The sequence below is a fragment of the Eschrichtius robustus genome, chromosome 2 (assembly GCF_028021215.1).
Source record: "Eschrichtius robustus isolate mEscRob2 chromosome 2, mEscRob2.pri, whole genome shotgun sequence".
Classification (NCBI taxonomy): domain Eukaryota; kingdom Metazoa; phylum Chordata; class Mammalia; order Artiodactyla; family Eschrichtiidae; genus Eschrichtius; species Eschrichtius robustus.
In genome coordinates this window covers 100,695,235-100,715,838 of record NC_090825.1, presented here as the reverse complement: position 1 = coordinate 100,715,838, position 20,604 = coordinate 100,695,235, and the positions used below count along the sequence as shown (strand labels likewise).

The window sequence follows — 20,604 nt, the reverse complement described above, 5'->3', positions numbered from 1 at the left end:
AACACTCAGTATTGTCAGAAGGCCAATGTACTGCTTAAGGGAAACATGCTTTGGTGAATTCTTCAACCAAAAGCAAATAGAACTGTCATTGTTAGAAATGTGAAAAGAGTATAATATTGTTCAGGAGGAAAAGAAGGAAAGAGAAATAAAGTAAGCAAGGACAAAACAGGCAGAATAATGAAAAGTGCTGAAAGAGAAGAGACAAAATGAAAAAGAAGTGGAAGGGAAGAGTTTGAAGTCAAAATGAAAAAGAAGTGGAAGGGAAGAGTTTGAAGTCAAAAATTGAAGGACAAAACTCTGTAGGTCATCATTACCAAGACTGATAAGCCCAAGCTGAGTGCTTCCAAGCTGCAAAAGAATGCATTTAATAATCTATAAGAGCACAAGAAAAAGAGGTAAGACACACACATCCACACAAAATACACGCACTGAAAATGAGGTGTCGCCTAGAACCTAGGCATAGAGATGCCCTCAGTTAACCTGGTGAAATCTGAACACAGTAATGTAACCTGGATCAACTCTTAGGTAGACAGTACAAAAATACAATCATAAATAAATAAAAAACTAATATACCTGACTGGGAAAAGACCATGTGAACATATGGGCAAGAGTCAACTTAAACACACAAAGAACCACAAAGAGCAAAAGCTGGCAGTGTCCGAATCAAGAAGATTCCAAAGAAAGGTTCCCCAGCTCAAAGACCTGGGAACTCCAATTTGTACTGGAATAACTCAATTATGGGGACAGATGTATCACAACCCAACACTGAATCATGCACCTGAAACCCTTTTTGTGGTTCTGTATTTCAAGTAGCTGATGTGGATCAGTAGACAGGAAAAGAATGTGTCTTACAATGTGAGCATTAGTATCCGCATTAGATATTTTTCTCAATAAACTAGCTTTGTTATTTATATGGTCTCTTGTAAGTTTATGGTTGATGTGAATTTGCTTTTGAGAGAATACTTTTTTGAGAATACTTTTGGGGTGACAACAATAGCAAGTTTCCGATCTACAAAGCTGAGAGCAAACTTTGGTTCACAGACAAAAGTAAACATAAATGTTACCTTGAAATGACTCGTAGTTGGCTATCTGCTAGCCAGTCAATTAGCCAACCTTTTTTGGTAATGGACTAACTTTGCTACACATATGAATTAACTTATAACAAAAACCCATGGTTATTAAAAACAATTATTCTAAGAGCTAGTTGCTCTAGAGAAGCCTGCAGTGCTAAGGAAAATCTGAGTATATCTCTTTTTCTTAGAATATATTAAAACTTCTGCTTATTCATTACCCACCTGTCAGACTGGCAAATACAAAAAAATATGACAACACATTCTGTTTGTGAGACTGTGAGGAAACAGGCACTCTCATACATTGCTGGTAGGAATGCAAATTGGTATACTCCTTCTGAAGGAAACTCTGGTAACACCTAACAAAAATTCTACTTCTAGGAATCTGTCCAGAAGACAACCTCCAGCTATAGCAAAAGGCTACGCACAAGACTATTCAATGCAGCATTTTTACAAAATGTTGCATAAGAGATAAAATATTGTATATAAATAAAGCATAAGCAATGTACCATTTTAGATCAATGCAGGAAATCTGCATGTATTATGGACAAACCCTGAAAATACTGTTTGGTGAAAAAAGTAACTTTTAGAATGATACGTATGATACTGCATTTATACAGTATAATACCACACATGCAAAATGTAAAAATACACAACACAATACTATACCCTGGGTATGAATATGGGTATATGTTATGAAAATTATAAAAAATGCATATGAGAAAACACACTGAATGAGTAATACTTCTAAGGTGGAAAAGAAGATGGGTGGAATTAAGCATTACAATATGGCAAAATATTGACACTTGCTAATATAGAAAATAGATTATAAGGACATTTGTTACATCATTTTCCATATGTTTGAACTATTGTATAGTTAACAATATTAATTACAGCTTTATACAGAGGACTTCTAATTTGGCCATTTGGATGATAATTTACTACTGAATTATACTTTTTGTTTCTGATGAGCAACAATTTTAAAATTCTAGAGTGCTTGGTGATTATCTACAACTTGAGTATATGCTGCCACCTAGCAAAACTTCCCAGAATTGTTTAACAACCAAACAGAAAATGGTTCTCTTCTTAAGGATGGACCCTAGTTTACTAGTTCAGTAAAGAATTATTAAAACTATCACATATTTAATTATGAAACTGGAGCTTTGAAACTTCAGAAGCACATACAAACACAATTCTTGACATTCTTATCTTTTACAAATAAGTAAAGGCAAATCATTTTGTTCTCTGGCATTTTAGTTTCTACCTTTACTATCTTGCAGGACATGGAAAGCAATTTTCTAATGAGCTTCTTAATAATTTGCTATCAAGAATAAAATAATGTAAGTTTCATACAGTAGCCGTTGGCCCTACTGTGGAATTAGAGTACCAGATCAGAATGTTTCACCTCCTAATTCTGATTTTATATATCACTGCTGCCTAAAGAAACAAATGACTGGAGGAAACCCAGCTCTAGTTTTGCAAATTCTTTACTCACTAAACGCTTACTGTTGTTTTCAATTGTACATCCCTTCTCTGGTTCTAATGGAAAGGGAGAAAAAAGTCTTCATTTAGCAGATTTCTCCCCCTCATCTGAACATTAGGTGATTCAAGTTGAGTTAGCCATAGTTTTGTATGCCCAGCAAGTATATGGTACTTATTATACACAAGGTACTATGTTAAAGATTAGGGAAGCTGCTATAATAAATCAATTAAATATTCTCTCTTCAAAGTCCACATGAGTGCTTGTGAAGACAAAATATGCAATAAATAAACATAAGGTAAAGTAAAAAGTAATACTTTATTTAAAAAAAAAGTAAAGGTAGAATTTTACATTATCTCAGAAGACTACATGTATTTTAAGAACCTACAGCCAGGAAGTGTTTTATAAATGTCAGCCTTTAGCCCTGGAAAATTATTGAAAAAAATAGAATTAGAGCTGAAGACACTGAAAGTTAGCATAATATAATAGTTGTGTCTGCAAGCTCGCTTTTATTTTCACAAAAGACATTTTGGGAAATTAAATATACTGTAAATTAGCTGGCCACATAACTTTTTAAAAGAAAAGACTATAATTAAAAATTATGGAAAAAGGATTCCAATCAAATTAATCACAGATATGAGTACCAATATTCCAAAGCTAATACCAGAGATTTACAAATTTTTGCAAATGTGATAAAACCTATGAAATATTTCCCCCTCCCCCAGAGACAGGCTAAATACAACAAATTACACATAATTTCAGGCAGTTATACGATCCCTGAAATTCATTCCTGAATCTCAGTTAAGGAGACCTAATTTAAGTTATTAAGGATCATAAAAATGATGCCTCAAGTTACTCATTTAACAGACAGGCACTGAGGATATGATGGTGAGCGAAAATTTAGTCAGGCTGAGGGCACAAGAAATCTCTCTCTCACATTCACATGCCCCACACATTAAGCAATTCTTACACATGCTAAAAAGAAGTAAACAGTGCTACAAAAGCTTACAAAAGGAGTAAATGAAAGTCAAGAAGCATTTCCCTGAGAAAGTGACTAAGTAGAAGTATAAAATGTACTGAGAGGAAAAGGAGCTGTGGGTAAAAGGAACAGCAAGTGCAAAAGATCTGTAGAAGGCTATGCTAGATAGTGGAGGAAAGCCAGTGTGGCTGAAGTACACAGCCTGAGGGCGGTGAGGGTAGTGGTATAACAGTGGAGACTGGCTTTGTGTAGATTGGTCTTGACCAAAAGCAACAGGAAGCCACCAAATCAGTTCTAAGCAAGGAAACACATGATTAGATTTGTTTTGAAGAGAGCACTCCAGCTATACTAGAGAGATGAGATGAGAAAACAAGTCAAAGTAGTTGGGAGGCTAGGATAGCAGTTCTGCTGGGAGATATAACTTGGACTAAGATGGGGTGATGATGGAAAAGTAATGGAAAGATATGAGATAACAGTGAATTTAAACTCTTTTTCATATATATTTCTTCCATGAAGAAGTTTTAATTCATTTCTTTTACCAATTTTCTATGAGATGACTTTTCTTAAGTTCCATGAGCTATTTTATAGCAATGACATTAGCCATTTATCTGTCATATTTGCTGTATTTTTTTTTCTAATTGGTTGTCCCGTTTTTCCCCCTTTGTTTTTCAAATTTTATGTAAACAAAGGTTTTCCCCTTAGTAGTGTTTCTCCCATTAATTTTAAATTATAACACTTTTCTTCCACCATCTCCACTTTCTTCTGTCTTTTCCTACTTTCATATTAGAACATGTAAGGTTTACTTCAGTGTGGGATGTATAAACTTCCTAATTGGATAAGTTCATTCAATCATCCAGCAAACAGTTACAGACCACATATGTTGCAGGTGACAGACATACACACCAAAAGAGAGAAACAGGTAAACAAGTGTTTTCAGAGTAGAAAGCATCCTGGTGGCATAAAGAATAGACACCTAGCCCAGACTGAGGTGAATTAGTGAAGACTTCCTAAAGGTCAAATTTTAACTGTTTTGAAGAGGCCTGGAAACTAAGTGGAAAAAGAAAGAGCCTTAAGTGAAGAGTGGGGTAAATGACCGTCACCACTCCTTTCACAGTAATTTCGAAATTGAACAGGAAGTTCACTAGTATTTCCAGTGAATTTCCAAGGACATCACTCCGATTAAGATCTTTTATACCTCCTAGGGAATCTAATGGAAAAAAAAACACACCAAATGCTTTCTGTAACTAGCACAAGCTTAACATATGTTTATCAATATAAACACCTTGAAGAGTTCTCTTCAATATACCCCGTTCTCCACTGTCAAGTGAAATCCAGACTTACTAACCTGGTAGTAAGGCAATAATACATTTCAGTTTTATTTCCTACTTTATCTCACAAGTTCTCATCAGTAGAGAGTTATCTACTCCTATACAATCCAAGGGGCTTCCCACTCCCATTCTTTCCTCCCTTATACTGGTCCCTCTGGTTAGAACACCTTCTTTCTCCATCATTGAATTCCTGAATGCAATCCTGTGTAGGACCCTTAAAGACCAAGAACAAGTATCACTCATTTCATCTTGCCCTCTTTGGAAACTTTTCTGCACTACGTAACTTTTTTCTGTGATGAGCATTATCCTGTATCATTGATGGATGTTGCTTGCCCTTTCCTACCTGACTACAGGTTGCTTACAGAACTGTGTAATATGAACAGTGGCTTGCTCACAGCAGACTCATATATCCACTGAATAAAAACGGCGAATAATTTCCTTTGCTGTAGCTGTGAGGTCCTCATTTGATCCCCGCTTTTCCAGCTTACTTTAAGTCATTGATGACTACGACTTCCTTGAATAGATATAGAAACTAGAAAGGGGGTAATGACAGAAATGGTAACCTGGTGACACGTAATTGTGGAGGTGATGAGGGCAAACGTCTGATGAGACTGGACTTAAGAGAGAAGGAGACATGAAAACTTGTGGACAGCAAGTATTAAAGTTTTGCTGTAAATGGAAGCAGAGAAATAGGACAGTAGCTGAAAGAAGAAATGAGGTACTGAGCGAGCGTACATCCTTATAAATGATACGGTCTCATTCAAGATGAACAATTTCTTAGGAAAAGCTACAGCTCTCAATCTCTCCCTTTAATTTTCTGCAGTCAACAAAAGGCAGGAAATATATACTGAGAGTTTACTGTCAGGCACTGTGCAAACACTACATACTGCAGTTAATTTAATTCTCACTCCAGCCTTGTTGGGGAAGGTACTATCATGAGCTTCGTTTTACAGATGGACACTAAATAAAGAGATTAAATGATCTTCCCAAAGTACCACAAATAAAAACTCACGAGGACTGAGGGCCAGAGACGCTTCACCTAGAAACAAGGGGGTGGGAAGTTACGGTTGTCAGTCTCGGAGTTCCGGAAAACTCGCCTGACTCCCGCCTCGCCCAGGCCCTTCAAAAAGACGCAGCAGAGCTGTTCTGAGGGCCCTAAAGGTCAGTCCCACAGGTTTCTAGAACTCGGTGCTCACCTCGTTATTGAGGTTCAAAGTCCCCGGCTGGGCCATTGTAGCTCCAAGAAGATCCCCTGCTGCCCGCACGTGAACTGCAACGGCCAGAACGCTGGTGCGTTGCCACGCCCCTCCAACGGCGGCCTCGTTGGCCCAAAATTCATCCGCCGACTGCTTCAGCCGAAGCGCGAGTAAAAGGTACACCTACTCTGAGGTGAAGGACGGAAGTGACGGAGAACAACTTCCTGCGTGGAGGGCTCCTCGTCTGATTTGCGCGTTCCTATGGAAACCAGGCTGGGGCCGGTGGCAAAGAGGGCGCTCCAGAAGCCGTTGCCTTGTTTAGAAGTTTTTCAAGATGCTGATTTTCTTATATTCGTTCGCAGAGTGGGTCCAGCTGTGTAAGGACCTTGTTTTTCGTGTCTCAATGGGGGTGAAAGCCTTTATGAAATGATCACTTGAGCGACCAATTTTGCTCCGAATTTTTATCTAGCGTTTGTGAAGATTTTTGCGCTTCTAACAAACACATCTGTTAGATTCAGCTTTTTTACCAGCCTCACTTTATAGCTCAAGCATGGACATATTTTTCTGCACACTGTAAGAAGGTCTAATGAACTTATAAAGCAAAACCAGGATGCACATTTCATGCTGCCTGTGAGATTGGCTGTTTTGAAGTATTAGGCTGCGTGTAGAGGACACATGAGGGACTGGGACGGAGTTAAATAACATATTAATAGTTAACACCTGGTAGTATAAAGCTTTAAATTGGGTCAAGTGCTGGGACAAACCCTTTGCGTGAATTATCTCCAAAATAGTCAAATCCAATGAGATAGGAAATATTATTCTTATTTTACAGGTTTGGAAACGAACTTTCGAGGAGCCAAGTGTCTTGTCAAGAGTTGCCCAGCTGGAGCCGACCACTGCTACAGGATTCCAAGCCTGGTTACATAATTTAAGGGGCCCAGTGCAAAATGAAAATGCCGGACCCCCCCCCCCCATTCAAAAAGTAGGAAAAAGTTTCTCCTTTTCTTCCGTGGTGTCTTTTGACCTGTCATGTGCTTTCTATTTGGTATTTAATGTGATGCTCCCTCAAGCACAGGGATGCCATGGGGTTAGTGCACATCTTCACAGGTGCCTGGGACCCATGCTTGAGGACTCAGGGAGGAGTGCCTGTACTGCACCAAGATGGCAGTAGTTGCTGGGCAGAGACAGGGAAGTAGGAAGCCAGAGAACCCAAATGGAAGTATGTGGCAGGGAAGACCACACTTGACCTGAGACTAAGCCCTTGACATATGTTTCATTGTCCCACTGGGTTTCACTTACAAAACTCAAATTCACAGATAAACTTATTAAGTATTTCAAGACTGTGTTGAAAGAAAATTTAAGCCAGGCCCACTTCTGAGCTTCTGTCCAGGAAGACAGTCCTGTGCAGGGCCAATGCTCTTGACTCCTGATTCTGTACTCAATTTACAATAACTCAGTCTTGTGCTTGGATTGGTATTCTTCAGTGTGTGATTTGGGCACAATCGGATTAATGTGTGACTTCCTGTTTGACTAGCGTTGCATAAAGGTAGTTTTTGCATTCATAAATCATATGCTGAATTTTAATTGTCTCCTTATTCAGCTACTTCTCCTCATCAAAACTGATCTCCTGGAGTGCAGGGGTTTTTCACCCCAGGTGGCTAGTAGGCACTTCATACATAAATACTCAGGAAAGGTTGTTTTAAAGATAAATGTAGAGCTTTATGGAAAATGTGTCTTCTAATTTAGGAGAGAGGTGTTAGTATGATTCCATAATGCTTCAAAAAATGTATTAATATGAAGTTTGTCTGTAGCTCTTAAAGTCTCTGTAGTGTTTTCTCTTGACCACTCCTCTTGTTCTCCAACATCTCATTTCTCTAGCCACCACAGTCTCTTCAGCCTCAGCATTTGTTTTCTACCTTCTCTTAGCAGAAGCTCTCTCCTTTGCTTATGATGCTCCCTCTGCCAGATCGGTTTTCTCAAGTGCTACTTTTCAAGACAGGTTCACATTCTATACATGCTTTTTTTTTTTTTAAATATGCTTCCTAGGTGTAGAGTAACAGACCGACTTGGGCTCGCCCCCTGGTAAACCTGTAACTACTACTTCCCTGTAACTACTACTTTCTTTTTCTTTCTTTCTTTCTTTCTTTCTTTCTTTCTTTCTTTCCTTCCTTCCTTCCTTCCTTCCTTCCTTCCTTCCTTCCTTCCTTCCTTCTTTCTTTCTTTCTTTCTTTCTTTCTTTCTTTCTTTCTTTCTTTCTTTCTTTCTTTATGGCTGTGTTGGGTCTTCGTTTCTGTGCGAGGGCTTTCTCTAGCTGTGGCAAGCGGGGGCCACTCTTCATCGCGGTGCGCGGGCCTCTCACCATCGCGGCCTCTCTTGTTGCGGAGCACAGGCTCCAGACGCGCAGGCTTAGTAGTTGTGGCTCATGGGCGCAGTTGCTCCACGGCAGGTGGGATCCTCCCAGACCAGGGCTCGAACCCATGTCCCTTGCACTAGCAGGCAGATTCTCAACCACTGCGCCACTAGGGAAGCCCTATACATGCTTTTTTAAGAATTATTTTCATAGCCCCCCAACAGAAGTTAATTTTTCTCATCTGCAGTTCATTCTTATATTATTTACAATATTCTACTTTAACTTGAAATTTCTTATGTACTGTCTACTCTTTTACATGATAAGCTCTCAGCAACCTAAGACATTCATTTTTAAAGTGACTCATAGTTTTTCATTGTACCTGATATATCACTTCAATATCAATCCATCTCTATCTTTTGATGTTACAACCTCAAAAATCATTTTGATTCTTTTTTTTTTTTTTTTTTATGCTGATTACTTTTTTTTTTTTTTTAATTTTATTTATTTATTTATTTTTGGCTGTGTTGGGTCTTCGTTTCTGTGCGAGGGCTTTCTCCAGTTGTGGCAAGCGGGGGCCACTCTTCATCGCGGTGCGCGGGCCTCTCACCATCGCGGCCTCTCTTGTTGCAGAGCACAGGCTCCAGACGTGCAGGCTCAGCAATTGTGGCTCACGGGCCCAGTTGCTCCGTGGCATGTGGGATCTTCCCAGACCAGGGCTCGAACCCGTGTCCCCTGCATTGGCAGGCAGACTCTCAACCACTGCGCCACCAGGGAAGCCCCATTTTGATTCTTTACAGAGGTGATTCTACTAACTAACCTGCTTTCATTAAGCTATACACATGTCCTCTAGTAATAATAATGCATTTGTGTTCATCAGGCTACAAGTTTCTCTAGAAAGCAACACCTGCCCCTTTTATTCCTGAAGGGCTGGTCCTGGATCATTTAAATGCTGTCAGAGATATGAAACAACAAAACTATTATCATTAAAAGCAACTGGTATAAGATCTTTTTCCTCTTTATTGCAGTGTTACATTTAGTGGAAGTAAGGATTCACAAGCATATACAATGGGGGACTCAAGTTTTCCAAATTCAAACTTCTTCTGTCAGAGATATGAAACAACAAAACTACTATCATTAAAAGCAACTGGTATAAGATCTTTTTCCTCTTTATTGCAGTGTTACATTTAGTGGAAGTAAGGATTCACAAGCATATACAATGGGGACTCAGGTTTTCCAAATTCAAACTTCTTAAGACTTTCTCAAATCCCACTGTATTTGTCTACTCAGGCTACAACAAAATACCACAGAATGGGTGGCTTAAACAACAGAAATTTATTTTCATACAGTTCTGGAGGCTAGAAGTCCAAGATCAAAGTTGGACTTGATGGTTGTTTCTATCATGGTTGTTTCTCCTGAGAGTTCTCTTCCTGGCTTGCAGAAACAGCCTTCTTGCTGTGTCCTCACATGGCCTTTCCAATGTGCATACCCGGAAGCACCTTCTCTGATGTCTTTCCCTCTTCTTATAAGGATGCCAATCCTATTGTATTAGGGCTCCACCCTTATGACCTCATTTCACCTTAATTGACTTCCTAAAGACTTTATCTCCAAACATCATTATATTGGGGATTAGAGTTTCAATATATGGAGACACAATTCAGTCTATAACACCCACGTTCTTTGAAAAAAGGAAATTACCTCAAAAGTAATAGTCTCTTTATCTAACATGCCTGATGACTGACATTTCTATCATTTTGCACTTTCAAAAATTATAATCATACATTTCTAGATTACAGCTAAACTCATGGATGTTTAGCATTCAGAATAGAATTGAGGAATAAACCCATGCATATATGGACAACTGATTTTCAACAAAGTTGTAAAGATAATTCAGTGGAGGAAAGGTAGCCTTTTCAAAAATTGTGCTGAAACAATTGGATACTCATATAAAAAATTAACTTTGACCCACATCTCACACCAAATACAAAAAAAAAAAAAATGTAAAATGTATTATACACCTAAATGTAAAGCACAAAACTGTAAAACTTCTAGAATAAAAGATAGGACAAAGACGTTGTGACCTAGGGTTAGGCAAATATTTCTTGGATATCAGAACAAATGCAGAATCCATATAAAAATGCACTGATAAACTGGACTGAATCAACATTAAAACTTCTCTTCAAAATGCACTGTTAAGATAGTAAAAAGATAAGCTCTACATGGAGAGGAAAATTTTGCAACTAACATATTTTATAAAGGACTTTTATCTAGAATATGTAAAGAACTCTCCAAACTCAATAAGGGTAAAAAGAACCCAATAAAATAAGTGGCCAAAAGATCCGGACATAAAATACACTTAAAAAGATATGTGGGACTTCCCTGGTGGTGCAGTGGTTAAGAATCTGCCTGCCAATGCAGGGGACAAGCGTTCGAGCCCTGGTCCGGGAAGATCCCACATACCGCAGAGCAACTAAGTCTGTGCACCACAACTACTGAGCCTGCACTCTAGAGCCTGTGAGCCACAACTACTGAGCTTGCATGCCACAACTACTGAAGCCTGCACGCCTAGAGCCTGTGCTCCACAACAAGAGAAGCCGCTGCAATGAGAAGCCCGCCCACCACAACAAAGAGTAGCCCCTGCTCACCGCAACTAGAGATAGCCTGCATGCAGCAATGAAGACCCAATGCAGCCAAATATAAATAAATAAATAAATAGTTTAAAATGGCTAAAATGGTATATTAAAAAAAAAGATATGTAGATAGCAAATAAGCACATGAAAGTATGTTCAACATCATCAGGGAAAAGCAAGTTAAAACCACAATATGATACAATTACACACCTATTAGAATAGTTAAAAAGTGATCATAACAAGTGCTAGTGAGGATTTGGAACAACTGGAACTCTCAAGCATCATTTGTGGGAATATAGAATGGTAGGATCACCTGGTAACTGAGCCCACTGCAGCATTATTCACAGTATCCAAGACATGGAAGCAATCTAAATGTTCATCTGTGGATGACTGGATAAAGAAAATGTGTTATACACAAACAATAGATTGTTATTCAACTTTTAAAAAGAAGGAAATTCTGCCATTTGTAACTACATTAATGAACCTGAAGGACATTATGCTAAGTGAAATAAGCCAGACACAGACAGACAAATACTACATGATACCACTTATATCAGGAATCAAAAGCTGTCAAACTCATAGAAGCAAAGAATAGAGTGGTGGTTGTCAGAGGCCCGAGGGAGGGGAAAATGGGAAAGTATTTGTCAAAAGGCACAGTTTTAGTTATACAAAATAAGTAAGTGCTATGGATTTACTGTACAGCATAGTTCTCATAGTTAACAAAGCTTTATTGTATACTTAAAAATTTGCTAAGAAGACAAATCTTAAAAGCATTTAAGTGTTTATATCATCACACAAATAATGATAGAGGGGGCAGGAAGAAACTTTTGGAGGTGATGGATATGCTAATGGCACAGATTGTGGTGATGGTTTCACGGTGTATGCTTATCTCCAAAGTCATCAAGTTGAAAATATTAATTATTTACAGCTTTTTGTATGTCAATTATACCACAGTAAAATGTTTTTTTTTTTTTTTAAAAAGAAAGCTATGGGGTTTAAAAAAACAGAAATGTTACACCTTTCTCATACTTGAATAAGTGCTAAGGAGAAATTATTATTGGCAAACCTGTCATTTTTTTTCAGCATGTCATTTACAATCTTTAGTACTTGAGCTATTATTAGTAATTCACCTCACAACAGATTCCAACACAACTGTTTTCAATCCCAGCTAAGAACCACTGCATTAAGTTTCTCGGTTATTCTGGCTCTGCATTTTCTTTCTTTTTTTTTTTTTTATTATATATATACTTTTTTGAATTTTTGAATCTTATTTTATTTATTTTTTTATACAGCAAGTTCTTATTAGTTATCCATTTTATACATATTAGTGTATATATGTCATATGTCAATCCCAATCTCCCAATTCATCACTCCCTGCCAACCCCCCCCCCCCCCCCACCACCAACGCCCAGCCTCTTTCCCTCCTTGGTGTCCATACATTGGCTCTGCATTTTCAATCCTCTATCCCCTGGATGGCAGTGTTGTTCTCCACATTTCACATTACAGTTGAAACTTGGCATCTTAAAGAAATCAATCTGAATGAATGGCTTACGATAGCATTTTTGAATTAGAAGGAAAATAGATGGATCTATCAGACTTTATATATTTTTTTTAATTCAAACAGAAAGTCACAAAAATTATAATCATCCTCATCAGTTCACTCAGTCCCATGTAATTAATTTTTTTTCATCTTGATCTTTTGTTAGCACTTTTATGAATTCATCAGTTTTCGATTAGAGTTCTGAAAGTGCTTATTCATTCAGTTCAGCAGTATAGTCAGTTACCAGAAACCTGTACTTGTCAGAGTCTTTTCCATGAATTCCTTGAACATGAAACCCTTTTATAGGAACATTTTTGCAAAAGCATCAGAGTACACCCAGAACTGTCTGTAAATGACAAAAGACTTGAAAATGACCATGGTTAAAGATTTGATGAAAGTTCATAATAATGCAATTGACAAGGAAATTTAGTTATTTCTGAGATATACATTTTAAAGTAATAACTAGAATTATGACTTATAACATTATACCAGAACATATAAGATTTTTAGGAATTTCATGTAATGTCTGAAACATTTATATTAACATATTTCCATACAAATAACCCAAAGAAAGTTTAGTATTAGTTTTTTATTTTGATTTTTGAATTTTATCTTTTTATTTTTTTATACAGCAGGTTCTTATTAGTCATCAGTTTTATACACATCAGTGTACAGACTTTATATTTTTAATGTCTAAGATTAACTCCTCAGGTTTCAATTTCTGACTTGAAGTGAATTCCTAAACAATAATAAACCCTCTAATTGAGCTACTAATGGATTTATGTAAGATTCAATGTTTTATATATATAACATACCGAAGAGTGTAACTAGTTACTGTATAGGAGACAAGTAGTTGGCAAGTTACTAGGCTAATATGTTTCCTAAATCAATCTTCTAACAGATTATTTTTTGCCTAAATTTCATGTCAATGTTTATGGAGTGTTTTGGTTAGATTTGTTACTTTATATCTCTAGGAAATTTAAAGAAAAGTTTCTATTGTAGGAATTTTAGATCTTAAAAATTTTTGAAATAGCTAGTTAATATTACATAGTCAAGTTTTATAAAATCTGAAGGGATGGAGCTGACACTTAGCAATTTAGCATTTTGGCCTAGAGCTTTGGCTCTGGAATCAGACGGATATCAAATTCTAATTCTATCTTTTAATAACTATGTGCCCTTGGGCAAATTATATTAACTCTCCGTGGTAAGCCTTCTTTTTTTTATAAAAATGGGAATGGTAATCACCCTGATAGGATAGTTGTGATGATTAAATGAAAACACAATGTAGAGTTCTTGAATATTTACCTCTCAATAATTTAATCTGCTATTATTTTCCATTATCTAATTTGATCTTGACAGTAACTTTGGGAGATAGGCATGGTACATATGAAGGATGCATGTCTTACGAATAACAAATATGCCTGAGGTCACAGAGGTAATAAGAGGGCAATCCAAGTATCTTGACATAAAATCACTGGTGGCAGTTTTACAACAACTCTATGATATGAATGTGTAAATTACATTCATAATTTATGACCACTATTCTTTCCCATTCACCTAATTATTTATTGATTGTTTAGCAATTAATGAGCTAAGGTACTTTATAAACTATAAATCTTAACATATATATGATTTATTTTTTTTAATTATTTGCCAATTAGCCCAAGGTAGGCTCAAGATTATGCAACAAAGCCTATAATATTTTAAAGCTAAGTTCAGAAAACATTATTAAACATAATATAAATATAATATATATATTATATATATATAAAATATATCAAATAAAAAATATAAAAACATTATTAAAGCCCAATTCGGATTCATTTTCAATAAAGTGATTGGCTTTGATTCACTTAAATCAACATTTTTGACCATCTGTTTTGCAAAGCATGGAGATTTTGAAAAATGATTAAGACATTGTCCTTGTCCACGTTCACCATAGACTTACAGAGTAATAACTTTAATAATTCTAACACCAAGGCCAACTCAATACATTAAGTGCCAGAGAAAGAATATTACAGGGAAGTGAGAGCAATTTGATTAGAAGGCTTCCTAGAGGAGGTGGGTTTTGAGTTCTGTTTTGAAAGAAGGGTGGGACTTCAATAGGCAGCTGTAGAATAGGGAGAAAATTCCCCAGCAGAGGAAATTAGTTAAATAAAAGCAAAGTAATAAAAGGCACTCTATTTCATAAATAATGTAAAGCATCTAAAAGATTTTTTATATACTCTTAAAGTTTCCAAAAACATTGTTAGACAGACGTAGAAATTAAAACCTTTTAAGTTTCTTAAATATAGCTCCCCTACACATATCTCTGAAAAAGAAAGCTCTCTTAAGTTATTGAAATTTTTAAAAAGTGAAGCAAAATCTTTTGAGGCAAAAACCAAACTTCATGAATCATAATAGACTGGAAGGAGGTGGGTTTTAAAATACCTGGGAATTTGCAGATTTGTAAATGAGTAATATTTAAAGGGAATTTTGCTGCAGTTATATTTAAACATAAAGATGGAAATTCGAGATAGAATGAAGTGAATGATGTAAAAGCCAGTTCAGAGAAAACGTTTTTAATTGAACATACCATCAAGAGCAAGGTATTTATAGCAAATATTTCTGGTTACATGTCCATCAAGACCAAGAGAGAGAGAAAATATGTAGCTTGGGAGTTAAATTTAGCAGGTCATATAGCTTCTCCTAGAAGGAATTCAATGCCTTTTCTCTGGCAAGGATTAAGGTTAAAGAAAGAAATTCCATTATTTTCCCCAACTCATACTCAAGGTTCTTCAAAGTGCTGTCTCTGCTTCTTCACTTTTTAGCTGTTGCATAGTTTTGGAATCCCCTTTTAAAACCCACTGAAGCTCTGCTGGTCAGAGTCACCAGTAACCTCCCAGGTACTCAACTGACCTTGGGGTACAAGATATCACCTCTTTTCTTTGCCAGCATTGACTCACCTGAACGTGTTGGCTGAGCCAGTGACTCCTTTCCTCTTTCGTCCCCCCACATGTATCATTGTCCAAGCTAGAAATCTTGCCAGATAGATTTACCTATGTAGTGGCACTTCATACCAGACTTTTTTATACCTGACCCTAGCCATATGAACACTATTGATTCAACAAAGAATTACCCAGCCCAAATGTCACTAGTGCTGAGACTGAGAGCTGCTAATCTATGTTCATGTCTGTAACAATCCATTTTATAGTGCGGTGAAGTACCAAGGGCCAGGCTGTGGGAGAGGTCAGGTCTGGGTACAAGAAATGAGGGAGGGTGCTGGGATTGGTCTGTATAGAATATTTTTTGATGTGGACCATTTTTAAAGTCTTTACTGAATTTGGTACAATATTGCTTCTGGTTTATGTTTTTTTGGTTTTTTGGCCATGAGGCATGTGGGATCTTAGCTCCCTGACCAGGGATCAAACCCACATCCCCTGCATTGGAAGGTGAAGTCTTAACCACTGGACCGCCAGGGAAGTCCCTGTGTAGAATTTTAAACCAGTTATAATCCTGACTAAAAGTCAATCTGGTTTTATTATCACCATGCATTAGAAATTCTAAAAAAAATTCAGTGATAAAAATTCTCCTCCCTGAACAAATATTTTATCAGTCTAAGTATAAATAATTAGTTCAGTTTTACTGTTAAGTTTTAAAATTATATATGTAGGCTTCAAAATTAGTAAAGTTTTATTAACTTTAATAAACATTGTATTCTATATGAAAGTAAGTTTGGAGAACTGCCAGTTATGCAGTAGGCCCCTGACACATGTAGACCTAGGGACACCTATTCAGTAATAAGTTTGTAATTGTTTGGAATCAACTGAGCTCACTTTTTGACACAGTTCATTTGCAATCTCTGTGATAGGACAAATTCCTGCATTTAACAGTGATTCAAAATAAACAATGATAGCTGTGTGTGATTTTTTTTTTTTTTTTTTTTTTGAGTTATCTTGCTTTTTCTAGTGCGAGGTTTTAGGTGAGGTTAATCTGACCAAAAAAAAAAAAAAAAAAATCACAAACAGCTGGAATTATCCTGGAGCACTGTACAGGGAAACACCAAGCTTTAAAATCATTTCTTTAAGAGAGGCGTACAGAAAATGTGGGAAAGGATATTAACTATTTAACAACAATGACCAACAAAGTAAGAAAATGGACATTCATATAGGAAAAAAGAGTCAAATTTCAGAGAAGAATGCCAGAAGAAACAACAGAAGATGCTAGTATTACATTGCCATTAAAAATAGCAACATGTGAATGCCTTAATTGTTTCCATGAAGAATGGACACTTGTTCTAAAGCAATGGATCAAATAATGTCCATGTTTGTTATCATTCGGCCATTTTCTTTCACTTTTGCAAAAGAAGAAAAAATTTGTAGTTATAACCAGTGTTATAGAAATTTATGATGCATTTTATGGTGAAAATATTGTAGTGGAAGTATTTTTGACTGAAGAGCCGTTCAAAACCACCAGCATACATTCTGAAGAAACAAAGACATGGATAGTATAACAATCTTTGGAATTTATTGTGAATCAGATTATTATAAAGTTTAATTTTTTTTTCACTAGTTGCATATATTTTGCTTCGTGTGAAAGAAACATAAATGTTAAAATTAGTTAAAAGTGCTCTTCAATTCTAAGTGAAGAGAAGTTGACAAATCTGGCTATACTATCTTGTAAATATGAATATGTGAAGAAGATCAATTTTTGATGAAGTTTTTGACAAATATGCAGAAGTTTGGGCTTGAAAACAAAAACAATTATGTTATTATTGAATGCTGTGACAGACCAATATGTAGGAATAAATTTTACCCTTGTTAACACATTATTGACCGGGGGATTTTTGCAGAAACTAATGCCCGTAATGCGTCTCTGGTCAAAAATGTGTTAAAATATAATTAAAAATCATTAGTATGTTTTCTTTTATATTTTTATATTCCAGCATTTAATTAATCATTTTAGTTTTAAAATTTTTTACTACATGATTTTATATACAAAATTCAATAAAAAATAATTTCACTGTGTGCTTTCTCTTCTGGCCATTATTTGTTGTTTCTTTTTACAACGTTTTCTGAAAATATTTTTTTTTGTATAGAGAATGGTAATATTAAAAATGATTTGTTATGGATGTACAATAGGTTATGCCATTGATGTTCTAATATCTGAGAGGTACTTGAAGTTGATATGTCTGAAACTATTGATAAATTCACTACTTACCCTTCATGAAGTCATGTTTAAAAAGCAAACAAATAAGAACTCCTGATTCCAGTAAAGGGCATTATCATTCACACCATCATCCTTGACTTCTTCCTTCATTCAGTCCTCACTCCCACATAAATAGTCAATAATAACATTGTTTAGCTTCTCCTACTTTCACCTCTCTCCTGAATCTCTTCATTTCTATCCACACAGCTGCTGATTTCAGTTAGGCCCTACCCTTTTCTCTCGTGGATTATGTAGTAGTTTCCCAAGTTGTCTCCCTGCCTTCACATTTACCACTGCCTCACATTGCCAGGGATGTTTTCTAGATAACTAATCACATCATTCCCTCCATAAAACTTTCACTGGGTTTTCACTACTTTTAGGATAAGAACCAAACTTCTTGGTATGGTATATCAGACTCTTTATGATTTGGTCCATGATGACATCTACAGGTATATTCCCTGCTAAAACTTTATAGTTATAAAATGTACCCCCAAATTTGCATTTCTTTTAACATTTCCTGTTGGATATGTCATTGTAGATATGGATTCTTGGCTCAAAACACTTAACATTTCACTCCTCACACTTGCCCAGGGGTCCATTTATCTACTTCTATATTTATCAGTCTGGATTACTTAACTCTGATGCCATTTTCCCGCCAGAAACTGGTGTAATCTCAGGTTAGGTTTAGTCATATTTCTCAGTTCGTATACATTTTCATCATTGGTCAGGACAAGATTCCTTTCTTATTTTAGTTATGTATTTCCTCTATCCACTCCTATTTCCACCCTCCACCCTGGTAAGTAACTATTCTAGTGTATTTACTATGTATCTTTTTTGAGGGGGCAGGTGTCTTTACAAAATGTGTATTACCTAATTCTATTTTAAAATCTTCACATTCCACCATACAGATCAAACAGTCAGAAGCTCAAAAACATAGATAATAGTATGATGTTTGGACTTCCCTGGTGGTGCAGTAGTTAAGACTCCGCTTGCCAATGCAGGGGACACAGCTTCAACCCCTGGTCCAGGAAGATCCCACGTGCTGTGGAGCAGCTAAGCCCTTGCACCACAACTACTGAGCCTGCGCTCTAGAGCCTGTGAGCCACAACTACTGAGCCCATGTGCCACAACAACTGAAGCCCGCATGCCGAGAGCCCATGCTCCGCAACAAGAGAAGCCATCACAGTGAGAAGCCCGTGCACCGCAACGAAGATTAGCCCCCACTTTCTGCAACCAGAGAATGCCCGTGCACAGCAACGAAGACCCAACATAGACAAAAATAAATAAATTAATTAATTAAAAAAAAGAAGTATGATGTAGTAAAAAATAATTAGGAAGGGATGAGTTTTGAGTATCTATTACCGTTGTTTCTAATGCAGTTTAATTATAAATTTAGATAAATTTTAATAATGGTTTTTTAAAAATTTATTTATTTATTTATTTTTGGCTGCATTGGGTCTTCATTGCTGCACATGGGCTTTCTCTAGTTGCGGTGCATGAGCTTCTCACTGCAGTGTCTTCTCTTGTTGCAGAGCACCGGCTCTAGGTGCAAGGGCTCGGTAGTTGTGGCTTGCGGGCTCTAGAGCGCACGGGCTTAGTTACTATGTGGCATGTGGGATCTTCCTGGACCAGGGATTGAACCCACGTCCCCTTCATTGGCCAGCAGATTCTTAACCACTGCGCCAGCGGGGACGTTCCAATAATGGTTATGTTTTGCAACAGATTATATTCTTGTTTTTTTTTCCTCTTTTGGTGTATGTTTACTCTTTGAGGAATCTCATCTACCCCTAATGTTTCACCTTTCTTTTGAAACATTTCCCAAGTAATGTTCTATGCAATATCTCACGGCATTAGGTCTAGCTAGAAAAATAGTTCTATATTCAAATACATTTAGAATTTTCTGTGTGATTCATGATGTAAAGTAACATTCATAATGTAAAGTGAATCCTAGATAATTCTGAAGTAATGAACCTTCTCAACCATGTTTAAACTAATCCTTTCCAATATCACTGGAGTATAGATCACATCATGGTGCATTTATCAAATCTACTGAAACTGTGTATACTAGTTTGGGAAATATTGGCATAAAAGTTGATAACTTTCCAATATATGTATCCAGTCCCTCCTGTTATCTGAACTCCAAGACTGAATTTCCAACTGTCTCTTATATACCCAGAGGTACTTCAACATTATATAGTCCAATATTAGGCCTGTTGCTGTATCAATGACCTGAAGCCAAAGACCACCAACATACACTTAATAGTTAAACAAGTTGAATTTATTACTGGTTACAGTGAGGGAAAATGCACAACATAGCAAAATGCAGGGTGTCTCACAAAGAGGATGTTAGAAAGAACTTACTGTAAGATTTTAGTTTAGTTTGAGTAATTTTGGAGAGGATCTAAGGAAGCAGAGACTAGCTCTAGATTGGGTGCTACCAGAAACAGAGAGCAAATCTATTATTGAACATCTCAATAAATTTTATGTGTAGGAGGGCTGGCTAGAGTGAGAATAAAGCTGTATTTGGTAAAGAAGTAACAGTCATTTATTTTAGCTGAGGGAGGGGACTATTTGGTATTTTGTGAATTTCCTAATTCATCTTTTTGTCGTATTTAGTCATGGTTACAGAGTTATTGTATTTGATATTCATGTTTGGTGAGGTTGTTTATGTCCAAGAGCAGAACAACATGGCTTAACTTTTAGCATCAAAAGGACTTGTAATAACATTGAGAATAGGTGTGTATTAGAAGAGGTCTCCAATATCAAGAGCTGTTTTGTCCTTCCTTAGATCCATTACAGTACTTGTTCTTTGTTTTGTATTATTTAGTGGCATAACCTTAGTCATCT

The 20,604-nt window shown here is 36.6% G+C and overlaps 1 protein-coding gene across 1 annotated transcript in view; it reads right to left on the bottom strand.

Moving 5' to 3' along the window:
• SRFBP1 (serum response factor binding protein 1) overlaps positions 1 to 6,241 on the bottom strand; it is a 60,146-nt gene extending 53,905 nt beyond the window's left edge. The window contains exon 1 of the mRNA XM_068534326.1: positions 6,054 to 6,241. Within this exon, the coding sequence (XP_068390427.1) occupies positions 6,054 to 6,089 (36 nt within the window). The 5' untranslated portion in view covers positions 6,090 to 6,241. The remainder of the gene's footprint in view (positions 1 to 6,053) is intronic.
• Between the last annotated feature and the right edge of the window lie 14,363 nt (positions 6,242 to 20,604).